General features: G+C 36.4%; 1 protein-coding gene across 1 annotated transcript in view; it reads left to right on the top strand.

Annotated features, from left to right (window-relative positions):
- The window catches only part of BABAM2 (BRISC and BRCA1 A complex member 2), a 177260-nt gene that overhangs the window by 59356 nt on the left and 91416 nt on the right, over positions 1-26488 (top strand). The window contains exon 6 of the mRNA XM_074579678.1: positions 98-172. Within this exon, the coding sequence (XP_074435779.1) occupies positions 98-172 (75 nt within the window). The remainder of the gene's footprint in view (positions 1-97; positions 173-26488) is intronic.

Genomic DNA, 26488 nt, shown 5'->3' with positions numbered 1-26488 from the left:
TTACACATTTTTCTGGTTAATATTTCATCCTCAGAGTGTTCAATTTGTGGTTCTGCTTTAGGCACCAGGTCTCATTAGTGTTATCTTTTTTCCACAGACTGGAGAATTCTCAGCTCGCTTCCTATTAAAGTTGCCTGTAGATTTCAGCAATATTCCTACATACCTTCTCAAGGTAAAACGAATGTCTAAGTTGACAGTATTTGTGAGAGAATATGTATCAGTAACTATTTTGACTTTCCTACCCTCCTTCTCTCTCCAAAAATTCTCCAAGAGTTTGAAAGTCCACTCTTTCTAAGCCTGATCAGATTATATTTTGGAAAGGTGATTTTAGATGTACTATTGTTTTGCATGCTGTTTTACCAGGTAGTAAATATACACCTATCACTCTGAAAGACCTCGCAGGATTTGGGTTGTTGTAGAAGACTGTATACAACACAGAGGTTCTGGCTTTTTAGACAATACAATAAGTAGCAAACTCTTGACCATACCTAAGGTATTATTTTGTGGAATAAATTTAAGTATTTCCAGATAAACTGCTTTGATATGAATATATGGAATTTCGTGCTATTTAAGTGTTGGGGTTTTAATAAGCAGTCCAATTATACCGGTAATCTTGATAGTAGAAACAGAAAAGCAAACTAAATATACCATTTCTTAACAGGGAGTGAAAGCAAGTACTGGTGACATGAACTGAAGGTTTTGATGATTACTTTGCTTCATTGTTTACAATAAATGCTAATTTGACCAGATACTTTAGAAAGTAGGACTGCAGAGTATTGATGTGTGTTGGAAATAAGTATTTCTTTCTTTGCTAGGCAGAAAAAAAATCAACCAACCAAACAAAAAAACTTGTGACAAACTATCAACATGGAATAATTCGAAATTAGTGATTTTCACAGCAGTGGGACAGTCACTCTTTCAAGCAGTTACTGTGGAAGCACATCATAATGCCAATATTACTATATTTAGAGAACGCAGTGAGAGATCTGGGTTCTCTCTGTCTATCATTACTGTCAGGATGAAGTGTCAGAACTGCCACTGCAGGCAAGGTTTGAGTCAGCTGATGTTGCCAACACCCATCTTTCCTTTAAACTGTATGTCTGCCTCCTTACTCAGCTTTTTACTTTTAAATATTTGGAAAGGAGAACAGCTACTTAATGTTTAGCAACTAGTGTGTTGAGATAAAAATGTCAGTGTAGATCCGATTAGCTCCTCCTTATCTTATTGTTAGAACTGTCTTCAACTATTGCTAGATCACGATTGCAAGTGTGAATCTTCAGTGTTTCTCCAATTAGATACCTTGAACTAAGAACCATGAAAATAAAGGCAGGCACAACTATAATTTAACTGAAATTTTTGGTTGTAGTCTGAGGTAAGTATCCTATGATCTCTTTACCTTCAGTAGACTGCTTGCTGTTGGAGTAATGAGCCACTCCTAACTTTCTCCAAAGCCTCCAGAAATTTTCAGTTTGTTCCTATGTCCATGGTAGCAGCCCTTCTCCCAGCTGCTGTGTTTTTCACTTGATGGGAACATTTCCAGTCAGATGTAAGAGAGTTGGCCAAGGCCTTCTTAGGGATGATGGCACTGAGAAGCAGCATGCAGCAACAGTTCACCTGTACTACAGGATAGCTGCGATTTGCTTCTGAAAGATCCTGTGGAAAAAAGGAGACTGAGAACATCCAACGTGAACTATGCTGTCTGCTCATACCAGAACTCCAAACTGTCGTATTTTCCAGGAACAATATTAAATTAGTCAAGACTTTTAGGACATGTTCAGTAGCTTCAGTCATAGGGCTGTCTCATAGCCCTGCTCAGTCTCTGTGGAAGTGACATGACTTGAAGGTTGGAAGGTGGTGTATGACTTCTGTAAGTAACTGTCATTGTGTAGGAACCCTGTGACAGAAACAGATTCTACTTTTCCTTCTAAAGAGTAATGTTTTAACTCATGAGAGTGTACTCCTCCTTACTGTAATTCCCTATAACATTCACTAAACATCTTCCGTCTTCCTCTAAACAAGGTTGGTATACTGTGGATAAATCGTCAGTGCTCCACAACCGCTTCCTGGAGCGTTGTTCACCCTGGCTACTGAATGACTCATTAATCTGAAGGAAAACGTGTATTTATTTTGCGTGCATGTGTGATGTGAAGAGACACACACAGAAGGTAGCAGAATCAAACTTTCCCAGTCTACCTTTATTTTGACATTTCTAAAATCTTAATCTCTTAGCTTTGGAGTTTTAAAATTAATGTATTTTTGTATGTAATAGCCTGGATTTTTACAACTTCTTGCTGGGCAACTGATGAAATCCTTAGCTTTCTTATGCAGACTTCTACTATGCAAAGCGACAGGTTAACTGTCTGTGCAAGGAAGATGATGTGTAGTCTGGATGAGAAGCCATAGGAGAAGAAACACTGTTTTATTTCAGTAGTGTGTGTTGATGGCAGGAGAATTGTTTGATTCAGGCTCCAGCATGGATTATGACAGAGAGTGTTCTGTAGCAGGCATGGACCTTTTACTCCTGCTGCCTGTAGCTCCTTGGATTCTGACATTATCAGTTATATGAATGTCATCTCATATGCCAACAATATAGAGGCAGGTAGAACTGGAGCTGCTCCATTGTGGTTGAAATATTTATGCTCTGACTACTCCAAGTCCATAAAGCTCTTCTTAAAAAAAAAACAAACATATTTTTTTTTAAGCTGTTCATGTCTGTCTTTTTTCTGTTTATTTTTTTTAATGCACTTTTGACATACATAGATCTTTCATTTGTTGCAATAACAGGAGTTTATTTTCCATCACGTCTGCCAGTTGTGTTGGCTTCAATGCTACCTGCTGGATTACGGTACACGATAGATCATCTAATGATGCAGTGGAAATAATGGTTAATATATTATCCTGAAAGGTGGAAGAGCAGTCAGTAATTGAAGGCTATTAGTGTATTAACACCTTAATGTTTAACTGTAGAATTTAACGGGTTTGAATCATGTTCTAGTCTGTAGCCAGCATTATAGTGTGCAGTAGCTTCTCTATAATGATTTGCAAAGTCTAAACCTGTGTTAATGCTCTCTGCTATCCTCTTTTTTGATGTTTAATTAATACTGCTTGTATTAAAAACTGGTGAAATATTTAAAGACCATTATTTTTGCCTCATCAGTCACTTCTAGTACCCCAATGATTTGTAATGCTCTTCTGAAATTTTTATTGATGTCAGTAGGTAATCACAGTACAAGTGTGACTGTAAAGCTGAATACAGTAAGCCAATATTCAGATTTGAGGTTGTAAGCTGTGAGAACGGTCTGTAGTGTTATAAAATATTTGGAGTTGTTGAGAATATACTCCAGAATCATAAGATCTTACTCTCTCAACTTTGTACTGATGGTGGTGAGAGTATTCTCCTTTCCCTATAAAGAATAAAAATTGGAATGTGTAGCATAAGTTGGGTTGTTGTGGACCACAGAGGTGGATTTACCAGGTTATTTTAAAGGTATTCACTGCACCAAATTTACAATTCAGTTCATGTGTGTGCATTTTAAGGAAAATAGCTGAGTATATGAAGGAGAGTGCAAATGATTCAAAGAGCAGTGCAGAGTATACTGTCTCTTCCTTTGAATTCTGAAATTCTAGTAAAAGTTCTTCAGTTATTTATTTGGAAATGTAATACCCCTTGTAATGGCTGCAGCAGATGAATATTTTTTTGTAAGTTTTCTTGACATATTCCTTCACATTTGAAAGAAAAAGTATCATTATTTTCCAAGCTAAAGAACTGTTCAAAAAGAAATGTTGGTTTACAATGAAAAAGCACATTTAGGAAAGCACACTTTCATTTTTTTTCCTTTACAAAGTTATGCTTTAATGCAAACATTTTGAATTGAATGTGGACCTTTGTATCCACTTTTGCATTGTTTTCTTATGCAAATCCATTTGACATAAATGAAAATTTTAAGTGTTTCAACAACTGCAGAATCAAGCTGGTGGCTCAAACTACTGCAAGGTTCCTTACTGATAAGTCTTTCATTAAGGTTCTCTTACTTGACAAGAACATGGTTTTGGCTCAGGAAAATCCTTACGTCTGTATCTGTTTACTATTATACTTTCCCTTACCCTTTTTTGCAGTTGGATTTTTAATCAGCACATTCATTTTGGCTTAAATTCTTTTCTGTTGGTTGCAACATTTTTGGGTTTTGCCACAGTATCTTATAAATTGAAGTATTCACTGTACATACTAGTTTTGAGAGTCAGTCTCTAGTTCACCTTTGTGCTTCTTTACAGATCCCATGTATGCCACAGTAATAATGAAGGTAATAGACTTCGCATCTAAAATACCTCCTCCAGATTTTGTTTCATTTTTCGTAGTTGTGTTCAGCTAGGGAACATGTGTTATCATAATGATAATTCATTAAGTATCTCCAGTTCAGTAATTTACAAATTGTACTGGATTATGTGACTGTAGTATGATTGCACAAAATGAGTGAACTTGAGTATGTCGCCGATGATGCTGTTGAAGCAAGACATTTAAGTATGTTTCTTTTATTTTCATGGGGTTTTTTAGGTTTTGGCTAAGTAAGATGTGCCCTGATTACCCCTACCTTCTTGTATGTAATTTTTGAAGTATTCATTTCCTATTCTAATGTACCTGCTTGTTGTGCCCTGGCGAATGGCTAATATTTGGACCAATTTAGCTATGATGCTGTGACCAGCACCCTTCCAATAATTTCTTACTATTCAAGTGTAAAGGAAATATGCAAAGCAGACCTAATTTCTTTTCGTAGAAAATTTAAAAAATCTTTAAACCTGTTTTTTCTGAAGAGCTTTTTTGTGATGACCATCACATTTAGTGCATATCTTTCAGAACTGAAACAAATAACAGACATTGTCTAGACACATTGCCAGGGGCCAAACAGTTGTGTGTAAGACTGTCAATGGAAAAGGTTTATCCTCAAGTTCAAACTGAAAGATAAGAACATATTTTTGTTTTTCCTTACTGTGATTTCATCATTTGGAAGCCTGTTAAAAGGCGTCAGTGCAACTTTTGTTTACGATGTAGACCAAATTCCAAGTACTGTGAAAAGGCTGCAATACTTGCGTATGTTTGAGTAATCAACTATAGTAGAGAACAAACAGAAGTTAAGTATAATGTGCACGGTCAAATGAGACCTTTTCCCGGCTGTTTTCTTTACTATTGTGATTTAGCAGTTTGATTTATTTGACAGCACTTAAGGTTTGCATGAAATTGCTGCAAATCCCAAAACACAAACACTCTTGTATAAAAAGTAGTATTTCTGCTGTTTAGCTCAAAAATTTGAGCTAAATATTCTGAAAAAATGGAAAATAAGGAGGTGATCAGTCCCAGCCAAGATGGCTTTTGTTGCCTTCTACAACGGGGTTACAGTGTTGGTGGATAAGGGAAGAGCAACCGACATCATCTACCTGCAATTCTGCAAAGCGTTTGACGCTGTCCCACACAATATCCTTGTCTCTAAATTGGAGAAACATGGATTTGACAGATGGACCACTCAGTGGATAAGGAATTGGCACTAAAAGGGTTGGGGTCAACAGCTCCATGTCCAAGTGGAAACCAGTGATGAGTGGCATTCCTCAGGGGTCAGTACTGGGACCAGCTCTGTTTAACATGTTTGTCAGCAACACAGACAGTGGGATTGAGCGCACCCTCAGCAAGTTTGCCGATGATACCAAGCTGTGTGGTGCGGTCGGCACGCTGGAGGGAAGGGATGCCATCCAGAGGGACCCGAACAGGCTTGAGAGGTGGGCCTGTGCAAACCTCACAAAACTCAACCAGGCCAAGTGCAAGGTCCTGCAGGTGGGTCAGGGCAATCCCAGGCACAAGTGCAGGCTGCGAGAAGAATGGATTGAGAGCAGTCCTGAGGAGAAGGACTTGGAGGCGTTGGTTTATGAGAAGCTCAACATGAGCTGTCAATATGCCCTCACAGCCCAGAAAGCCAACTGCATCCTGGGCTGCATCAAAAGAAGTGTGGCCAGCAGATCAAGGGAGGTGATTCTGCCTCTCTACTCTGCTCTTGTGAGACCATACCTGGAGTACTGCATCCAGCACTGTGGCCCCCAATATAAGAATGACATGGACCTGTTGGAGCAAGTCCAGAGGAGGGCCACAAAGATGATCAGAGGGCTGGAACGCCTCTTCCATGAAGACAGGCTGAGAGAACTGGGGTTGTTCAGCCCGGAGAAGAGAAGGCTCTGGGGAGACCTTATAGCAGCCTTCTAGTACCTAAAGGGGGCCTACAGGAAAGATGGGGAGGGGCCCTTTGTCAAGGAGTGTAGTGATAGGACAAGGGTAACAGTTTTAAACTGCAAGAGGGGAGATTTAGATTAGATGTTAGGAAGAATTTCTTTACTGTGAGGGTGGTGAGACACTGGAACAGGTTGCCCAGGGAACTTGTGGATTCCCCATCCCTGGAAGTGTTCAAGGCCAGGTTGGACAGGGCGAGTGGAAGGTGGCCGTGGCAGAGGGGTTGGAACTAGGCGATCTTTAAAGGTCCCTTCTAATCCAAACCATTCTACGATTCTATGAAAAAGTATAATATTTTCTTTTGCTTTTAAACTTCATTTGATTTTTTTGGTAGCTGCTTAACCAAAACCTGATGTGTAGCATCTTAAGGTTACAAAGTCAATGGCAAGAAGGAATTTGGAGTCCAGATCTGACTTGATCTTTTTACGCTAGACTGTTTTACACTATACTGGGCAGCTACCTCTCAAAAGAGCATGGAACATTATGCAGTATATACTATTTGACTGTCTTCCCATAATGTATATATGTCTTCTATATTGGGTAGAATGATGGACCCGTACATCATATGAAGTTTGTCATCTCTGTCGTGCCAGCTGTCATTTTACCTCTTTTACAAATAGGAAATCTGGCAGTTTGAGACTTGCAGGAAATCCTGAAGTAATACGTAGTTCTCATAATTCACAATACTTTCACCATGCTTTCCAGAGAGATCTTTTAAGCTAATACATAGATTGCCATTAATCTTATACTACTTAGGACTTCGTGACAGAGGCAGAAAGTTGACTTCCTGAATTGTATTCGGTAATGTATTCCTTATTTGAGATGTATGTAAGCATTCAGAGCAAATAGTTTGAGTTTTAAAAGTAGATGTCAGTATGATATTCACTAGATTGCGTATTGTACCAGCATTAAATTACTTGGACAGAATATCAAATCGTCAAAGATTGTCTGGGTTTCTTCTGTTAATAGTTTAAAGGCAAACTTTATAACATGCAATTATAATGAGCCATTGAGATTTTTAGATTAGAAGTGGGTCTGTGCAAGTTAGTACTGGCAGCGTTCAGAACAGAGTAGTTGGTAATAGCTGAAGCCAGTAAATTGTATGATCTAGAGGCCATGAAAATAAATGTAGCCTGTGTCTGTGGAACACATTTATCAAGAAGAGATGTTATTGATACTTGTCTCTAAGCATCTTTAATTTTAGCCTGTGCCCAGAAATCTGTGGTTTACTTTTGCTCTCCACTCTTTTCATCAACCAGGTACCATGGAGGAACTTTTCTCCAGTGTGGTGGCCAGTGTCAGAATAGCAGCCTGTTGCTAGAAGCATGCAAACTCCAAGTAGTGAGGCCAAAAATAATAATAAAAAAATAAAATAAAAAAGAAAAGGTGTTCACGTTGTGAAATGTTTCTGGCAGTTTAGGAAGTTGTGGAGTCAGGAAAAAAAGTGACTGTTTTGTTGACAAAATATTGTTAAGTGTCTAGTTTGCTGTAATAGCTTAAAAAACATAAGTTCTGTCAGCTGTAATGGTTTGGGGGTTGTGCTTTGATGCTCTTGGTTTTTTTTTTTTAGCAGGATGTTTCAGTTTTCACCGTAGGTAAAAGTGTAAGATCCTACTTATTCCACTGTATAGAAGCATTGTGCTTCTTAGCTAGTCTTATTGCTGCAGTCTAATTATTAACGTCACAGAGTTTTGCAGAGTAGGTCAGCCCTCTTGCCCTGCCACAAAATCTACTGATTCTGGCATTGGAGAGTTCAGAGTAAAGTGTTACTGCTATAATTCATTGAAGCTCCAGAAATTCTTACAGAAACTATGATTTAATTAGTCATCCTTTCATGATTTTATTCTAATATCAGCTGCCCGCAATCCAAGGGAGGCAAAGCCCTATAAAAGTATGCTTTATAATCAGAACATTTTATATTTGAATGTTGTTAACTGATCAGTTGCCTTCATTCTCGCTAAATTTTATTAGTACAACTTTCTCACAACAACATGATTTGTTTGTAGTAACTGGTCACTAAAACCACATAGAACATGTTAGCGTCAGGAGCACCTTAAGCTCCATATGCTGAAAGCCAAAAGCAATTTTTTTAAATCAGCTTTTTCTGTAATTCATTGGCAGATTTTGTTAATAAGATCTGTCAACTGGAACAGCTCGTTCTGCACAGCTGATGATTTTTATAGGTTATGATCTTAATATGAATCATAATCTCCAATGAACTGTATTTCTGGTGACAGTTATCTTATATTTAAACATTTTATTTTTATAATGCAATAGTAAAGCAAAGGACCGCCACATCTACTGATAAATTAAATCTTACAATAGTCATCTCAATTTCTGTGTTTTTTTTCTCTAATTTGATAGAACTACTAATTTGCTCTTCTGAGATGAGTAGAAACAGGTTTTTTTCATTAATTTTCTAAAAAAAAAATTGAAGAAAAACAAGTTAAAACGAAGAGCTTCTGAAATTTAGAAGCCTTTTTTTGCATCTGGTGGGAAAGTTTATAGACTTTCTGTTTATAGTTATGTTGCGTGACTTCGTTCAGATTTACTGCCTTGTTAGGGCTTGTAATTTGTACTATTGCTTTATATTTGCATTCTATGCGTTGCATAGGAAGAATGGAATTCAATAGCCTTAAAAATAATTGCAGGTTATTACATAATGATGGTGCTTGTTTTATCTGTCGTGGTCCACCCATAGTACGTAGAACAAGCAGTGGTCTTAAACTGGGAAGAGGACCTTGGATATGTTTTTTAACACTTCTTTATTTTCCCATTTCCGTTTCTTCTTGAAAAGGAAAGTATTTGAGAAGTTGTTGAGCATATAATATGAGCATAGCAATAATCTGTAAAATTCATTTACCAGCAAATGTGCATTTGCAAATATAGAAGTATATAAAGCATGATGGTAGGATGTTAAGAAGGGTATTTTAGGGCTGAGCCCACAGCCTCTTTCTACTGTTAGGTTTCTTCCTTAGGCTTCAGGTCAGGGCTTAAGTCTTATAGCAGCTCGTCTTTTGAGGTTTTAGTCAATTTTGTATGCAAAAGTGCCAAGTTATTTACTGTAGCAGTGATTGGGTTGGTTTAGTGTTTTGGGTTTTTTTTTGTTCTGGCTTTCAGATTACTAGATTATGTCTGTCTTCTTAAGAAAGAATAGTACTAACATGAATGTACGTCTGTATGATGATTTCATATGATTCTTAGTCATTCTTGTTTTGGATGCTGTGATTTGCACTCATGACTTTTTTCTGTTAAATACACAAAATCCTTTGATGGCTGTCAATCTAAAAAGGGGGGGGTTGTTTTGGTTTTTTTTAATATGTATCTGAAAAATAGCTGTGTAGCAGAGCGTATTACACTGCTCGCTTTTATTTGGTTTCATAGGTTTAAAGGTTTAAGCCAAAAATATTTTAAAAAAAAAGAAAAATTATAGCTTTACTGTTGAATCAGTTACTCTCAGCAGTAAACATTCTGAGGTTGGATGATCCATCACATTTATTTTTGCCTAATTGATACTGACAGTGTCATCGATCATAATATCATGAAACATAAAGTTAAAAAAATAATAATAAAAAAAAAACCAAACCAAAAAGCAAACAAAACACAACATCTAGGATACTCTGCTGTTTTGCACAGCATGCACAGCATTTTCTCCACTAATTGCTAATGAATAATGTGCCATGTCTCCATCAAGTTTTGCATTTCTATAGTAACTTCTATTTAGGAAAGTAGTCGCTTGTTTACATAAGGTGTATTTCGGTAGTTTCTGTTTTAGAAGGAAACTTTAGATGGAGAAGGCTAAAGGAAAGACTGCCTTGTCCAGCAGTATCTCAGTGAGACACTGAAAGAAAGATAAATAAAACTTAGACCTGTTGACTATTTCTGTTTTAATGATTTCAGCGTTCATGCTAGAACTTGTACGTCTTTTATGTGCTGGGACGTGTAATCATGGCAAACAGCACGTCCATGGGAGAGATGGGGCAGTGGGGAGGAGCATTAATTTGGCTTCATTGGATGCAATTAGGTGTGCTCCTTAGGTCTTAACAGGTTACTAGTACATTAAAATTTGGGCAAAAAGACGTCCTTGAAGTAAATGTTGTTTTTCAGTTCCATAATGAACTGTCTGGGGTGCATATACAATATTTAAGTGTACCCGCGTAATGTAGATAGGAAGTACTTCTGCTGAAGGAAAAAAGTGAAATAGAGTTAAACTAACAATCCTGCTCTGACTCCTGCTGTTCTTTGTCATTTTAATGATTTGCTTATTGGAGTTAGCTTTTTTTAATAGACTGCTGAAATACGTAGCTTTTTAATTTATCTAAATGTGTTTATATATTGGGAGATATCAGATATTCTGTGTTTTACTGTAACATCTTTTCTGGTCTAGAAAAATATTAGACAAATGTGACTGATGTCTTGACTAAAACTGATGACTGACTGATGATATGTAAATAATCAGCTACTCATTTGCAAGAGCCCTGAGGACAATGTAATGTGTTGTTTAACAAAGAATAAACATGCTTGTTCCAAATTATTATTTTCATTGTTTAGCATTTATAGTGTGTGTCCTAGATAAAATCATTAATTCTATCTCATTTCACCTAGACTCATGACTTTTTGTAAGTAATAAATCTTATTTAATTTTCATCTTACTATTGTTAAGTGATAAGATTAGCTCTTGAAATGTCAAATTATACGCAGGTTACTATTTTGACATACATATAGGTATTGTCTCTTTTTATCTACATAGGCTAGATGAAGATAGTAGCTGAGCATCTCACATGTTCTTGTTTAATATATTGTTCACAGTAGTTGTCACATATGGAAAAAAACCCTCTGTTTTTTAGACAGAACTTGAAACATGGAGGAACTAGGTGTATACAAATTTACAGTGGAATCCTGAGCCGTGAGTAGGGAGTCCTTCCTCTCCCCTCTCTTCCTATAACTTTTGCAATTCATCACAATTACAACAAGCAGTCATTCAGGTCCAGTGCATTTTGGCACGTTATTCTTAAAGGAAAAACAAGCTACTTCTGTCAACAGGGAGAGTTGTATGACTTCGGAGTTGTTGGTGACTTTTCTCATAGGCTGTTTTTCCACTGATGTGCATTTTTGTGTTGTCCCTCCTTAAAAGCCTTTACTGTTCTTGAGTGTCTTAAGTACCTGTTGATTTTAGTTATCATGGACATCTCTTAACATGTGGACAATAACTTATAAGATATATATAACATACATATGACTCATATAAATCACCTTTTCCATTGAAAAACTGTATGCTGCTACTTCCCCCTGGCCCCCAAAACTATATAGTTAAACAACAACAACAAAGCTTCCCTTAGCATTAAGACCAGGTCTCAGAGTTCCAGCTATTGATCCAAGCAATAAAAAGCATTTGGTTTCCATTTCTGAAAGGAATGAGATGCTCCCTGCATGCCACTGACTTCAGTGGCAATAAACTTACTGCAAGTACATAGTATTTCTCAGGAACAGGCCCTTGTTAATATGTTACAGAGCTTGATGAAATGGAATGCATCTCTGATGATGCTTATAACTTCTCAATACCTTCCTTCCAGAGTTCCCAGAGCCCAGTTGGGTTCTGCATTAAAAAAAAAAAAAAGGCACTTTAACTGTTTAACTGACTTAAAAATGAAATAAAATAAAAAAAAAAAAAAATTGAAAAGCAAATAAATGACAGAGCAAGGTGTAGAGGACATGAAATCTGGCTTGCTGACTCTCTGATAGTCCTCTCTGGGTGAGAAGTATCTAAACTAAGATACAATTTTAATTTGATGTTCATTACACTGTATTTCCTCTTTGTTTACAAATGGAACACGCGCTTTCTAGGTAGAATGTAGTTCTTTGGGCATCCACTTGATTTTAAGCATATCATGTATTTTGACAGTGTATGTAAAATGCTATTAAAACGGCAGTAATTTCTAGGCTTTGTTCTGTGTAATTAACCTTGACTGCACAAGAAATACTGAACAGAAGAGCTGTTTATCTTGCATTAAATATTCATTTTAAAATAGCAACTCGAGCTACTTTTGCAAGTTTTAATTTTATTTTTTTTAATTTAAAATTGGAAACCATTGTTGTGACTTTATTTCAAGATGTGGAAATTAATAGATGGATACTGGGTAATAAAAAAGACTTATTTAGAGCAGGCGGTTTATTTGGAATAAAGACCAGAGACTAGGATTTATGCAACTTGTTTGGTAGAAATAAAGAACTGTGGTGCTAATAATATGAAACTTTAGGACTGTATGCTTTATGAGCTCTCCTAAAACAAAAGAAATCTTGGAACGAAATTACCAGAGGGGTTCTTCTGGTTGCAATAGCAAATGTTTCATGAGAAGCTGTGCAACTGAATTTGTAATAAACAAGACTGGCATTTTATGATTGTGTTCTTGCAGCATCAGTTTTACGGTATGGCAGCAACTTAATAACTAAAATATTCTTTTTTTTTTTTTTTTTATTTACCACATGTTGCCAGTTCCTTCTTGAAAAGATGTGTGATCAAACTGCAGCCAGTTTACAGGCCTTCAGGCAATGATAGTATCAGATTTAGGAGACTATACCTGTTAAAGCAACTTGGAGGCATATATTATCTCTCTGACTCATGTGAGGCAGTATTGCAGAATTATTTTTCCTTGGCTGCTTTATTTATAAATTTTGTGAATATAACTGCATAAATTTGCCTCTCCTAGAAAAATGGTGTAGAAAACTTTATGCCAGCGATACCAAAATGTTATCACCACTATCAAAAGGTAATTAACAGCATATGAATAAAGAGTATATTAATAAAATGCTTCGATAGTAAATAAAAAAGAACGAATAGCTCTGAAAAGGTAACTTAATAAAAGAGAACTGAGAATCGTTGGAGGTCTAGTAAGAAAAAAAAGGTCCATAGAAGATTGAAAAATTGCAGTCCATTAGGTTTGGAGGGATGCATTCCTGGGAAACTTGGAAGATTGTGACAGTGATATGTGTAAATAAGATGTAAAAAAAATAATTTTGCCATGCAGTTCAGCAAGACAAAAGGTGAGTGTGTACTTAGTAAAACTAACTCTTACGGAGTAAGGTGATATGTGTGCAGTTTTCTGGCACATGCGGATGTAAGTTTTAAGATTTTAAGTAAAATAACCAGATTTGTGAGCAGTATAAATTGCGAAGCTTCATTTCCTAGAGGCTTAATCCCTCGTTTCCTTGAATCTCTACTCTGTGCCGTTATGGTTCTCCCGTGGGTCTCTCATGTAGCAATTTATCAGGTGAGAAGATGGGACATGTTTTCACTGTTTGGCACCCCAGTTGCTACCATTCATAGCAAGGTTTTTTGGTTTTTTGTTGGTTTTTTTTTTTTTTTTACCTATGGCAATATTTGGTGGGTAATCAGTTGTCTGTCTTCTCTACCTGACTGCGGCTCTTCATATTCCTTCTATCAACTTAATGATCTTTGAGACTAAAAGGAGGTCAGGGAAATGAGGGAAGAGGGCACAGAGGCATCTGAATGTGTGCTCACATACGCACTGAATCTGAAATTCATACCCCCCAAATTAAAAGGGGGAAAAATCATTACAATGTGTGTACATTAGAATGAAAAACTTGCTGACATTTATCCAGAAAGTTTTAGAACAATTTTGCTCGAATGGGATGAATGCCCATGTAGAATAGTTACACTTGGTTAGCACTGAGACATTTGGTTGAATTTGTTTGTAAACTCCTTCCTGCAACCTAATCCTCTTTCAGTGTTTTTTAAATCAATTCGGGAATGCCCATCTAAGGGATTATACGGTTTAAAAATAAATCTTTAGTTAAGTGATCAGTTGCAAGAACATTTGTGGTAGGACAAGATGCAGCTGGTTTTCTCCTTCCTCCATTGAGTTGTTCATCACTGTTACTGTGAAGGAGATCTCCCCCTTCACATGAGCTGAGAGAATCGATAGTAAGTTTTCAATATGAAGACAGCTTAAGAGCTCATTTAATATGCAAAAGCTATTTTGGGGTCAGACAGAAAAAGCAAGAGTCTGCATTTATAGAGAAATATGAATGATCTCCACATTACCATATTAAGGCAACTTTGGAAGGTAATATCAATTAAGATATTTACAGCTATACAAAACACATTAGTGTGTGCTTTTTGAATCACAGAGAAAGAGTGGAAACGAGTCTTATCTGTTCATCTTTGTGTTCTAATTCTGGATTCTTTGAAAAATACAATGAAAAAGATTCTTATTGAGATAAATATTTTCGAAGCTTAGTGCATGTAAACTTTGGAAAACACTAGTTTGAAACTTTCACAGTATTGTCTCCAGATATTTACTTGTTTCTCCTGTGCGTGAGTGCTTTCAGATCCTTGCAAAACTATTACAGGGAGAACAAAGTATTTGAAAATGCTCATTTTGTTACATTTAAGTAAACGATTGGTTCAGGACTACTTACTTTTTCATGCATCCATGAATTGGAAACCGGCTTCTAACACGCTGAGAGCTAGGCATATATACAGCAAAGCATTTATCAATGTTGATTGAGAAAGGAATAGTCAAAGATTGACAAAAATACCTTGAAAGTGTCCTGTTAAGTAACCATCTGTAAATATATTAATTCCATTATTTTAATGGACTCCTTTCTTGATTAATCAATGACCTTATTCTCTTAAGCATATCTGTCAGGACGTGTCTTCCTAACAGATCTATTCGGCCTGGAGCATGTAAGGCATCATCCTCATCTTCAAACTGTGTTAAGTCAAGAAAATGTTGTGGTAATGTGGGCATCGCTTGTCCAAGAACATTAAGAACCTTGGTCAGGATCTTTTTAACCATAAAAGGAAGTGTGTTATGCTTTCTTGTTTGGTATAAGTTGGAAGGGAGTGAAAAAAAATACAGAAGGAATTTTTATTGCGGAGAAGTATTTCCCTCCAAATAGTACATGAAGGAATAGCGTGTCTACAGAAAGATTTTGTTGGCAGAGGAAGAAGTAGTCTGAACTACATATTGTTGCTGATAAATGTTTTAGCTCTAGATGAATAATGTATTTAAAATTCAAATCTGTCTAACAGCAGAAACGTAAAAAGTTAAATTTTAGACACCTACTTATTTTTTATCTATTTATGCAAATCTTTCTCTGGGTACTAGGCCTGACTATTATTTCCTCCCCCCCATACCTAGAGACTGTTACCAATTGCAGGCGTTTAGTAGCGTACCTGTAAAATGAAGAAAAAGTAAATGAGCTTGCCATTGTGTGTTTCCAGGAATTTGCATATGAAGAGTTTTTCAGAGCAGTTCCATCCTGGTGGTGTACAAATGTAACTGTTAGCAAAATGTTTATTTATTGCTCTTAAATATGTTTTGTATTTCTTTTGAGAATGATGAGAAATTCCGGGACAGTTGTATTATTTATGGTGGGAAAATGATACATTTTATTTTAAGATTGTGAAGTCATAAAAGAAGTTCAAAAGTGAATAGCCGCTTTTACACTCTTCAGTTTGCATTCCATTTTTAAGAGTATATTTCCTTCTTAAATGTAGCACTGTTAACAAAATTCTTAATCTCGAGCTCACCTTTAGTGACCAAAACTGTCGAGCATAGTAAGAGGAAAGTATGCTCCCTTTTGTTTCCATGGGTGATGCACGTATTGGTAAATTAGGCATAAGTATGCAACACACGTCATTAACTGGAAAGACTTTGAATGTTTCTGAGATTCTGTAAAAAACCAACAAAGCATTTTGATATCTTTGAAGCCTCTGTTGCGGAGTGTCAGTGTCTTCTCTTTCCGTATCTCACGGTGATGAAACTACATCTCAACATGAAGGACTGAGAAGCACAAATTTTATATTCTGTTTTGATTTCAACAGAGGTTCTTAAAGAGATTCAGTGTGATGCTGAGAGAACAAGTCACATAATCTCTTGGGTTTTCCTACATAAAACAGGGAAAAAAATTAAAACTTTAGTGACATACAATTTCACGTTGATACAATGTTTTGTTTCTTTTTTGCAGTCTTAAATTTCTTTCTAAAAGAAATTATTGGTTGTACAGCTATTCCAGTAGTTTGGAAGCATTTACATGCTGAAAAGGCAGGTAGACAACTTTTCAGTAAGTGTGTGCGTGCCTAATATGCGCTTGTAATTTCAGAGCAGTAAAAGGATTCCTAAGAGTTCTTGTCTTTTTTTTTTTTCAATTGTTATTTTTATTTTCTGTAAAGGACTGGGGGAATTGAGAGTAAAGTTTACTTATTTCTGCTGTATTTTTCCTACAGTGTGTTTCGTATAAAGTTAGATGTATTGCACATATGAGATTTAAAATGTAGATTTCAATCAATAAAATAACACCTACAAAGCAATATATTTATAGAGAAGTATACCGTATGGAATGTATATTGGCATATAACTTTTTGGAAGGATGATTTAGCTTCACTGAATCTTCCTTCTCAATTTTTCACATACAAATACTGAAAATAATAGTACAGCTAATTAGAGCAAGTGATTATTCAGTAATGAGAATCAAGTCATTTGCTTTAGGAAACAAGGAATCCCTGATATCCTCAACTGTCATAAAAAGTAGTTTATTTCTAGCTTTAAGCTGATGTTTTGTCTGGAGTGAAGAGCAAATGTGTACATCATGTTTGATGGGGTTTCTTCCCTGTTTTGCAAAGAAATATTCATTATGCTTCATGTTGTGGGAAAGGACCAGCTAGTGGATTCATTTCCCTGTGTTTGTGTTAGAAAAAACAAGAGGTTTATAGTCCTGGAAAGTGATCAAGGCAAGCAGTATTATGACTCCTCTTACGAAACCAGTCACATATAACTTTTTTAAAACAAGTATTTCAGATGCCTTTGTAGAAAGGCTGGTCTAATGGCCCAGTTGGTGGAGTTTTGGCCAGTCAAGAGACAATTGGGTTTTTTTTATTCCACTAGGTGTATTCTGCCCTCACTGAAGTCAACAGGAACATGATCAGAGAACTATATTCATAAACATAGATTTTCAAACCATCTGAAATACGAAGGGTAATTATATGGCATTATATATAAAGGCTTCTTTGTGTTATATGCTTGTTCTGTGTTTCAGAGGGATAAATATATACAAGAATTGTGGGTGTGTCAAAGCAGCAAAACTGGTTCAGACAGGTAAAAGCATTTGAAGTGGTGTCTTTTGCACCATTAATAGTTTTAAGTTTGTCTCAATATTTCTGCATCAATATTATGAATCCTGTTTTCAGAGATTTATTACTCCTATAAAGGCATCTGGCTGAAATTTTAGCTCATCGGACGAATTACTCTTTCGTTCTTTTTCTATTAGAAGAATTTTGTGCTGTCAGTGATAGCTCTCTGATACTGGAAATGCTACTGCAACTCGAAATTTTTTTCTTGTTGTTCATGAAGCGGTTGGTGGTAGTTAATGGAATTAAGATTAATAGGTCTCCTTTCTGCTACATTAATAGAGAACTTTGCAGTCAGGATCTGAAAGTTTAGAAATACTGACTTAAGCCCTGTAAGATGTATTAATTTCCACATTAGAAAATTGGGAAGTTTTTTGTTTATGAAGTTTGTAGTGGAGTCATGTAGTGACAGAACAGAAATAGATTCTGGTAGTTGTGATTTTTAAGCCATGGAGTATCAAATACAATAATTATTTTATCTGCTAATGTAGTTGTGGCTGTCAACCTAAATTTAATATGGTATTTATTAGTAGGTGAGTACAAGCTGTTCCGTGTGCTAATCTTTGTCCATTTCAGTATTTGTTTATCATGGTTGAACTTTATGCAATTTAAGGAGCTGTCATTCAGTAGATGTTTTTAAATATTCACGTAATAGCCTTTGATACAGCAATGTTGGAAGGAGAGAGGAAATGAGCAATTTTATTAATTTCAACCAAACTGAAAATGCTTGAAATAATTGTTTTAAATATTAAGTTTTTCTTTAGTCATAGGATATCTTTTTAAATACTGGTTTAATCCATTTTAAGTATAATTTGAATCACTACCAGCAGCTTAAAATGTGTGTATGTATGAATTCAGGATTACAAGCGTTTTGCCTGATAAGTACCTGAATTTAGGAACGGCCTCAGTTCCTTCTGTCTTATGCACGATCCAGCACTCTATGAAAGAAACTTAGTTATGAAACTTTGTTATGATACCAACTGTCCAGTTCATGAGAATTGGTATTCCCTGTGCTGAGTTGCCTGTTACCTGTGTCTGGATTGCTGATAGCTTCAATATCAGCCCCAGCAAGATTGCAAAAGCTGTCGTGATTACTTCTACATTAGCCAAATTTTCTCAACACAGAGCTCAAACCTTAGCACTAGAGGTCTGAGTGTTTAGTGCCACAGTGTTTCTTGCTCTTCTGAAGACAGTGGCTTTCACCTTCTTCCTTACCTGCTCTGAACTGTGCTGGAACCTGGTAAGCCCCCACTGCATCAATGGGAGCAAGACCTTCCTTATATAAAGTTTGTTTACTTACTCTGTTTGAGTGCAAAGCATAATAAATAAGTCATCTTAGCTTTCAGAAGTAGTCTTAAAGAGTATCTTGATCATACCTGCAGTATTCTTAGCAATGTCTTTGGAATTTCTATATGCTTGAAGAAGCTCTGTGTTGTCCAAGAAAAGTTTTATCTTCTGATTGTAGACTGAGAGCTAAATGAAGTGCTGTCTTTCAGGCAGAACAACGCTGTAGGTCCCAAAGCAGATCAGTCTTACTCATGCTTACCTTATCATTGGTAGTCATGTCAGAAGTTTGTTATCTTGTTGAGTGTTTTTTGTTCTTTTTTTTTCTTAAATAATTAATGAGGGTAACTTAGTTTTCTCAATATCACAGCTGGGTACCCTCAGGCCACATATCATTAGGTTTACAGGTGCTGAAATACAGAAGATACTTACGTTTCCTGGTTAAAAAAAAAAAGTTAGGTCTTGATAAAGTATTATTGGCAGACAGAAGTATTTCACTGATTCAAAATATATGAAATGGCATCATTTATAATGTGAGATTGAAGATCAGTATTTACTTGTCGATATCCAATAACAAAGGATTTTATCAAAGCTGGCAAAAATCTACTAAATTTCTTTGTTAGAATAGTATTGCATCTCAGTTCTGGTGAGGATTGTAACATCCTAAGTTTGTTTAATTAAATCCAACATTATTAAGTGGGAATTAATGCAAAGATACATCTTTACAAACTGCTTAAGGCTCATAAAAAAAAAAATCTGAGTCCAGTCTAGTCAGCAGACACCAGATAACTACAACATTGCTTAAGGTTGCTCTGGTTACTGCAACTAGGGTTGTGCCAGCACCCGTTTAAAGCTGAAGTTTCTGATTCTATTACTTAAGTTGCCTGGAGAACTACAGCCAAGAAAAAGGACCTCCTATTGGACTTTGTGTTAACAATAATTTAACTATGTTAGACTAAAGAACAGTGTTCAGGCCACCAGGAATGTACATATTATTCTAAGAATAAACCTTTTTTTAGCTGAAAGAGTTGATTATGAGCCTCACAAATACCCAAACAATATTTATAAGACCCAGTGCATTATGTTGCTTATCTACAATGCCACAACAGTAAGTTGTAGTCCCATTCATTGGCCTGGATAATGCATTTTACCTGCAATTTCTTTAATGAAAATGTGATAGAACAAGAATGACATCACTTCATGTTTCATGGGAAATTAATGGAAAATTCATGGACTATACCTAGAAATGAACTTCTGTATCAAGAAAACTCAACAGAATATTTCCTCTTATTCGCCTACTTCAAAATCTAATCTGATATAGTATCTATGAACTTCAAAGGAAAAGCATGTTTCTCTGTTCTTGCCAATTAGTCCACCAGTGGTTTTTGTATAGTCAAGTTAGCAGGTCATGAAGTATGAGCATTTAGAGAAAGGTCTCTTCACATAAGCACTGAAGTGTTTCTCAGACTTGAAGAAAGATTATATTTATGTTAACGGACAGTGCACTGAAATATTTTATTTGAACTGAAAGAAAGAGACAGTTGTTTACTCTATGAAAGATTATTTAAAGTGTAGCACCTTTGCTACAGTCTGGTAGTGAATGTTCTCAGTGGGTGGGTGTTTACCACCATAACTAGGTATGAAACAAAGTTTTCAATAGCATCATCTTAGTTTTCTCCAGCAAGCAGTAAGAGAAGACCTCACCTGCTTTGTTCAAGGAGTACATTATAGCCTGATGAAAGTTAGAAATGGCTGTGCCCACTCTGTCCTCTTCCCCTAACAGCTCTCCAGTGTTTCTGTTTCCAGAGGCAATTTCAACCGAGGAAGAATAGTGTAAAGTCTAATCTCCCCACACGAGGAGTGCGGTTTTTACAGACTTTGAACCTTTACAGTTCAGACTTACCTCCTGCCCTGTTTTTAACCTTCCAATAAATCAAGGCAACATTTCGTCTTAAGCTGTTTTCTCAGAAGGGGAGGGGAAGACTTTTTCAAAGGAGCTATAGAAACAGCAGTCACTTCATTGTCAGTCTTGCGTCTCCACTTTCTAGGCTTACTGAACCTTACGTACAGCTTCTCATGGACTTGCTGCAAGTGCCCGTCATAGTCATCTCAGCCATCTCTCTGCTGGTACAACAACATAGACTTCCATCTTTCCTTCTCAAGAATGGCTTTTCAATTGGAAATAAGAGCCTCTAGAAGGAATGGAGTACTGCTGACATCCTCTGAACACATTTCCACAAAGGAATTCTTAGTACATTTTCACGTCAAGGGTTTTCCTACCATATTTCAGAATTTCAGATAAATCACATTGTTCGTTTAGCTGTAATTTTAGCTTAGTTTCATAAGGAAATGAGGCATCAGTGATTATATTGTCAGAGTGTGTCTGTTCTGTTCTCCCCTTTTCTAAAATAACTGTACCTCGCATATCAGTATCTTCCAGAGTGAAACGGGCTATGGCAAAGAATGCCCTTCAGTTAGTTCCTTTTCTTGTTCTAAGATAATTTGTCATGAGAGCTATAAAAAGTGAGTTAATTACAATACAAAGCAAACAAACATTAGGAAAAAACTTGGGATGTTTAGTTTTGTCTCTGGACTTTCCTGGTATCTTTATACATCTGCCTTCCAGATAGTAAAGACTTATAAAAGGGACTGCTCCTCTTTTAACAATAGAGCATCAAACACGTGGTTGCCACAAAACCAGTTATTACAGTGCAACTAATAATTATAGTAATCTTGTGAAGATTAAAGTTTTAATGTAAAGCATTTTGGAAACCAATTTCATAGATATGAAAATACCTGCAGAGAATATTTCTTAATGTGGGAACACTCCATCCTCGATTAATGCAGTGAGGTTTAAACTGCTCTCAGAATGAATGAAATAAAAGGTCTGGGGGAAGAAAATAGATACAAATCTGTAGGTGTTGACTAGTCCTAGTGGAAAAGGATATCTGTTCTATATTTATTAAAAACAAACAAACAGACAGTTACCATAAGTGCATATGTTTGGACACAGGGTAGCCTTAAGACAAACTGGTGTCGAGTAAGTGCAGTTGTTATGAGTAAAAACTGAGACAGGTGTGTTTAAGTCACCAGCTTGTATTTCAGGCTGAAGGGACTCAAGCAGTTGAAGCTTCTCATGCCAGAAAGATCAGATATGCTATGGAAACTTAAAAAAAAAACCAAAACACCCAACAAAACAAGACCCACCCACCCCCAACCTCCAACCAAACGAAACCCCCCATCTTTATGAAGTCCTTTTGTTAGTTTAGAATAGCGAGGAATTGAATATGGAGGAGGATGAAAGGAAATGGCATAACTTCTTTAGAGAAGAGAATGAAAATATTGAAAGTTTCCTTTTACACAAGTGTAAATATTGCCATGAATAAAATTAGGAAAGTGTTAAAGCCCAGCTAAAAAGCTATTTCAGAAGTAGACCTGTTGGAAAACTGGAAGACTCTAGAAGTTTTCATATTGATTGACTTAGACTATAGGGGCTAAAAAGCATGTGCTCGCAGGGCGCCAGGACAATGGTTATTTCCAAAGAATATTTAACATTCTATTTAATATTACCCAAAGAGTCTGGGGACCTATCAAGAGAACTGAAGGCTTGATCTAGACAGAGCTTTCTGGACACTGCTCAGGTGCCAAGTATAAATAGAGGGAGGAGTAGCTTCTGTTGTGGACCAAGCAGTTAATGATGCTGTATGAGAGGGAAAGTCTCGAGTTTCTGAGTTAATGGTAAGTTCGTGTTCATGACATGAGTAACTGTCTGGACTGAAAGGTCAGAACCGGGAAGACTGTAGTATGGATCCCAAATGAAGCAACGAAAAAGGGAGGGGATAGAAGGTTCTTCAGTTCTGTTTCATTTAAGCTAATTACTGCAATGACCATCTGGTAACTCGAGTGTAACTTTTAAGAGAACCTGTATACATACATATGTGTATGTGCACCTGCATATGGCATGGGTATATCTAAGGAGCTTATCATCGTGATGATAATGTTGTGCAAAGGAAGGTAAAGATTAATAAATTGGCATAAATTTCTGTTGAAATATTACCTTTTAACATACTCGGCTGTGGGGCACTTTACCATGGGTTGCAGTTAGTGCTATTTCTTGAATTGTTTGAAACTAATCTAAGCAAAGCACTATACATATTATTGTAGCAAACAGCTACACCTTTGGCAGAAGTACCCAACAAAACTAAAACTGAAGATCCATTCCGGGCATATGAGCTTTATTAAAATTATAAAATTAAAACAGTCTGAGTTAAGGTTGTATTTCTAGTTAAAGACTGACTTGTTTTCCTGGATTTACTGTTTTCAGTGATGCTAGGGTTACAGTGACATTTATTGGATTTGAAGCCTAGGTGTAAGTATCGAGTGTAACCGTAAATTTATAACAATTTGAAATAAATCATTAAATTGACAATTTCTCCTTTCTTTTGCAAATATCAATGAAAATGCAGATAGAATTATTTGAAGAAGTCAGGCCTATTATAATTTTCACTTAATCATGAGTTGTTATACTGCTAATGAACTGCACATAACAGAAACATATGGCTATCGCTTCGCTAGCAGAATTTTTGTTTAATCCATGGCTATATAGTCTGCAGTACTGTGAAGTTAATATAAAAGAAGGTCCGACGCGTGCATAGCTGTAAAATAAAAGTCAGATGGTGTTGGATTTCAGTGTCGATGCCTAGCAGTTCCTTTCATTGTGATGACAAAAAAAGAAAATACTCACATGCTCCATGGATAGCTCCCAATTTTTTTGTTGAAATACACAGCCTATTTCTGTTAGTACGTTCACAGTTTTACTTGGTACATTTTCATATTCCCCAACACTTTACAAGACCTTACATTAGAACTTTTTCTGGGATTCCCTGTGTGATGTTGTTTCATTGTATGCTATTTCAGTTATCATTCCTACAAAGAGTCAGAGTCTCCTGTTAGAAATTAGAACCACAAACTAGTGGCAAATAAGTTCTTTTGGTTTATGTATTCAGTCTTAATTAGAGTGGGATTTTAGACAGCTTTCTCTCATGACTAAAAGCGGTGTTTTTCAACCTTTTTGTTTAAAGCTAGATGTGAAATCTAGCTTAAAATATATTCATCAGCCCTTCTCATTCCATAGTATTTTTTTATATTTCCAAAGGTAGTAGGAATTGAGGTATTGGGTGTTTGGGGGGGCTGGAGCAGAGTGTGATATAGATGGTTTTCTTCTGTGACTGCTGTGGAGGTTCAGCAAACAAAGTGAAAACAGTGTGCCAGAAAATCAACTATTCTTAATATTTAGAAAATAGCAAGATAGGATAGGCTTCTAACATTATATTTGGACCCCAGAAGTAAAAGATGAGACACATTTTATTTCTGGATAAACAACATAAAGTAAAAAAATGAATTTTGCACATGAGATATCAAGACAGTAGAAGCAATTTTACATAGGTTTGCAAAAAGCAAGCTGCTGATGGTGGAAAGATTAATTAGAAAAATTGACCTGAATTTGGCAATTTTAGAGAATTCCCAGAATGCGTGTGACTGGAATCTTCCCTCTCCCTTGATCCTTAAAATGCTTTTGACTACAATTTTGTCACTGATAAACACAACTTATTTTTAAGTGACTTCTTAGTAGAAAAGGCGTGATAGTTTTGGACTTGCAGCTTGCTAATGTACATAGCAGACTAAATATTGCTGTTCAACATCTCTGGTTTTAATCTGGTTTATTACAATGACATCCTAAGTATTGGCTTCTCAGGTTTTTAGCTGGCAGTTACTTTTGCTTTCTTATGCTATTTTATTTTAAAAATTATTTCCAAATCTGCACTTTTAGTAAGCTCTTTTTAAAATTCTTAATATTTTGTCCTCAAAGAAGTGTCATAGTGGGGTCCCACTACAGGTGTATATATACGACGTAAACAAAGACTACGTTCTTTTGAGACTGATGCCTCTAGGGGAACTGAGGTTCGTGAAGAAGTGGAGAGTAGAAGAGTTACCATTGTCTGTCTGTGCACTCTAACTGTTCATACCAGCAGGGTGGAACCCAGGCAATAACAATCCAGCACATCCCATCACGTGTGAAGTTTGGACATCAAACTTGCATTATGTCAGAAAACTTCCGAAAAGAATGTAGCCTTTAATTTCTTAAATTTACAGTTTCAAAGAAGGGTAGGGGGGGAGGGAGGAAGGAAAAAAAAAAAAAATCTATCACATGCTCTCTTCTATAGGACAGGATAAGAAACTTCCTGTTCAAACTCTGCTGTCGTGATCAAAGTCTTGCTTGTGTGTGATGACATCATCCTCCTTGCCAAAGAACGTACTGCTCAGTTTTATCAATAAAAAGCTGAATATCTGACAGAGAACAGAGGGTATTCTGCTCTCTTGATTTGCGCATGCGGAGATGCTGTGCTGAAGCCTTTGAGCATATACAAGTGATTTTGGGCCTTGTGAGAGCATTAAAAGTTGGATTAGACTTACAGAAAATTATCCCTTGAACCTTTGAACAGATGATATAAGAAAGCGTCGGGAAAGACTTTGAAAATTCAAGGGCAGTATCAGCATCAGTGGCCTTTGAACCCACATCTTCTTCATTAAAGCACAGCTCCAGGTGCTGTAAAAGAGTTTAACAATACTTCTCCAAATCCTTTATCCCAAGTTGGTGATGGATGCACTAATGGAACAGATAGGGGAAAAGATCTGGTGATCTTTTCTGAGTCAATAATCAGGAAAATCACAGTGATAGTCTTTCATCTGGAAATATGTGATGTATTATTTTAGCAACTACCACTTTAATTCATTGGGACCACATCTGAGCTGGACACCCCGTGTTTCAGGCACTGTCTTGAGCAAGGTAAACAACAACAGATGAGTCAACCTGAACCTGGGCAGTATGCTGAAGCACAAGAGTTACTGTCTCATACTCTTAAGTTCCAGAGACCTCTCTCAACACAGAATGTCACAGAGCGTGACTTGTCTGTTGTGTATAAAACAGGCTGAATGTGAATTTTTCTTCACATTATGCACCCAATTTACATACCAGTACTGATGTGAACTCAGAAAGACCGATGTTGTAATAATTTTTCACTAATACAGCTTTTATCCCTCAATTCCAGCATCCTGCTTACCACCTGTAGCAGGATCCACCTTCATACAAATGCGAGGAATAAAAGCTATGTTCCTCTTCTTATTGGAAGAACTCTTTTTAATTTTATTTTTTTTTGCAGTAATGGCTTCTTACTCGTCGTGGCATCTGTACACGTATACACTTGTGTGCGTGATTACACCAAACATGTTGTTTGTGGGAATGATGAATGTTTGTAAACAGGGCTCAAGAGGACAGGATGCTCTGACTTGCGTATTCTTTTTAGGAAGCAGAAAATGCCCCACACAGATGCATACTCTCATTTTTAAGATCCTCTAGATGTAAATGTAATAATGGGACAAAGAGATAATAGAATTATCTCAAGAAGAAATGTATTACATACTTGAACTGAGAATGCATAATTAACAGTTTGTGAATCGAAAGTACTCTGGACTTTAATAAGAAACACTCCTGTTATTCTCAGGGAACAGCAATTGACTGAACAACACATAGTAGTTAATACTTTTCATATTTACACCTTCTTTTAAAAGAATATATTCCGTATTTTTAAATCAGGTCAGCAATGCTAAGCTGCAATGGTGAGAGAGCACTGAGCAAGTGTAACTTTGCTTGTTTTTGCCTTACACTTTGATTATTCTCCTCTTCATCTGTGAAATCTTGTTGGTAATTCGTGGTTCACTGAAGA

The sequence above is a fragment of the Larus michahellis genome, chromosome 3 (genome assembly GCF_964199755.1).
Source record: "Larus michahellis chromosome 3, bLarMic1.1, whole genome shotgun sequence".
NCBI classification, from domain to species: Eukaryota; Metazoa; Chordata; class Aves; order Charadriiformes; family Laridae; genus Larus; species Larus michahellis.
Note: the sequence above shows the minus strand (reverse complement) of the source record. Positions and strands in the feature narration are given on the sequence as shown.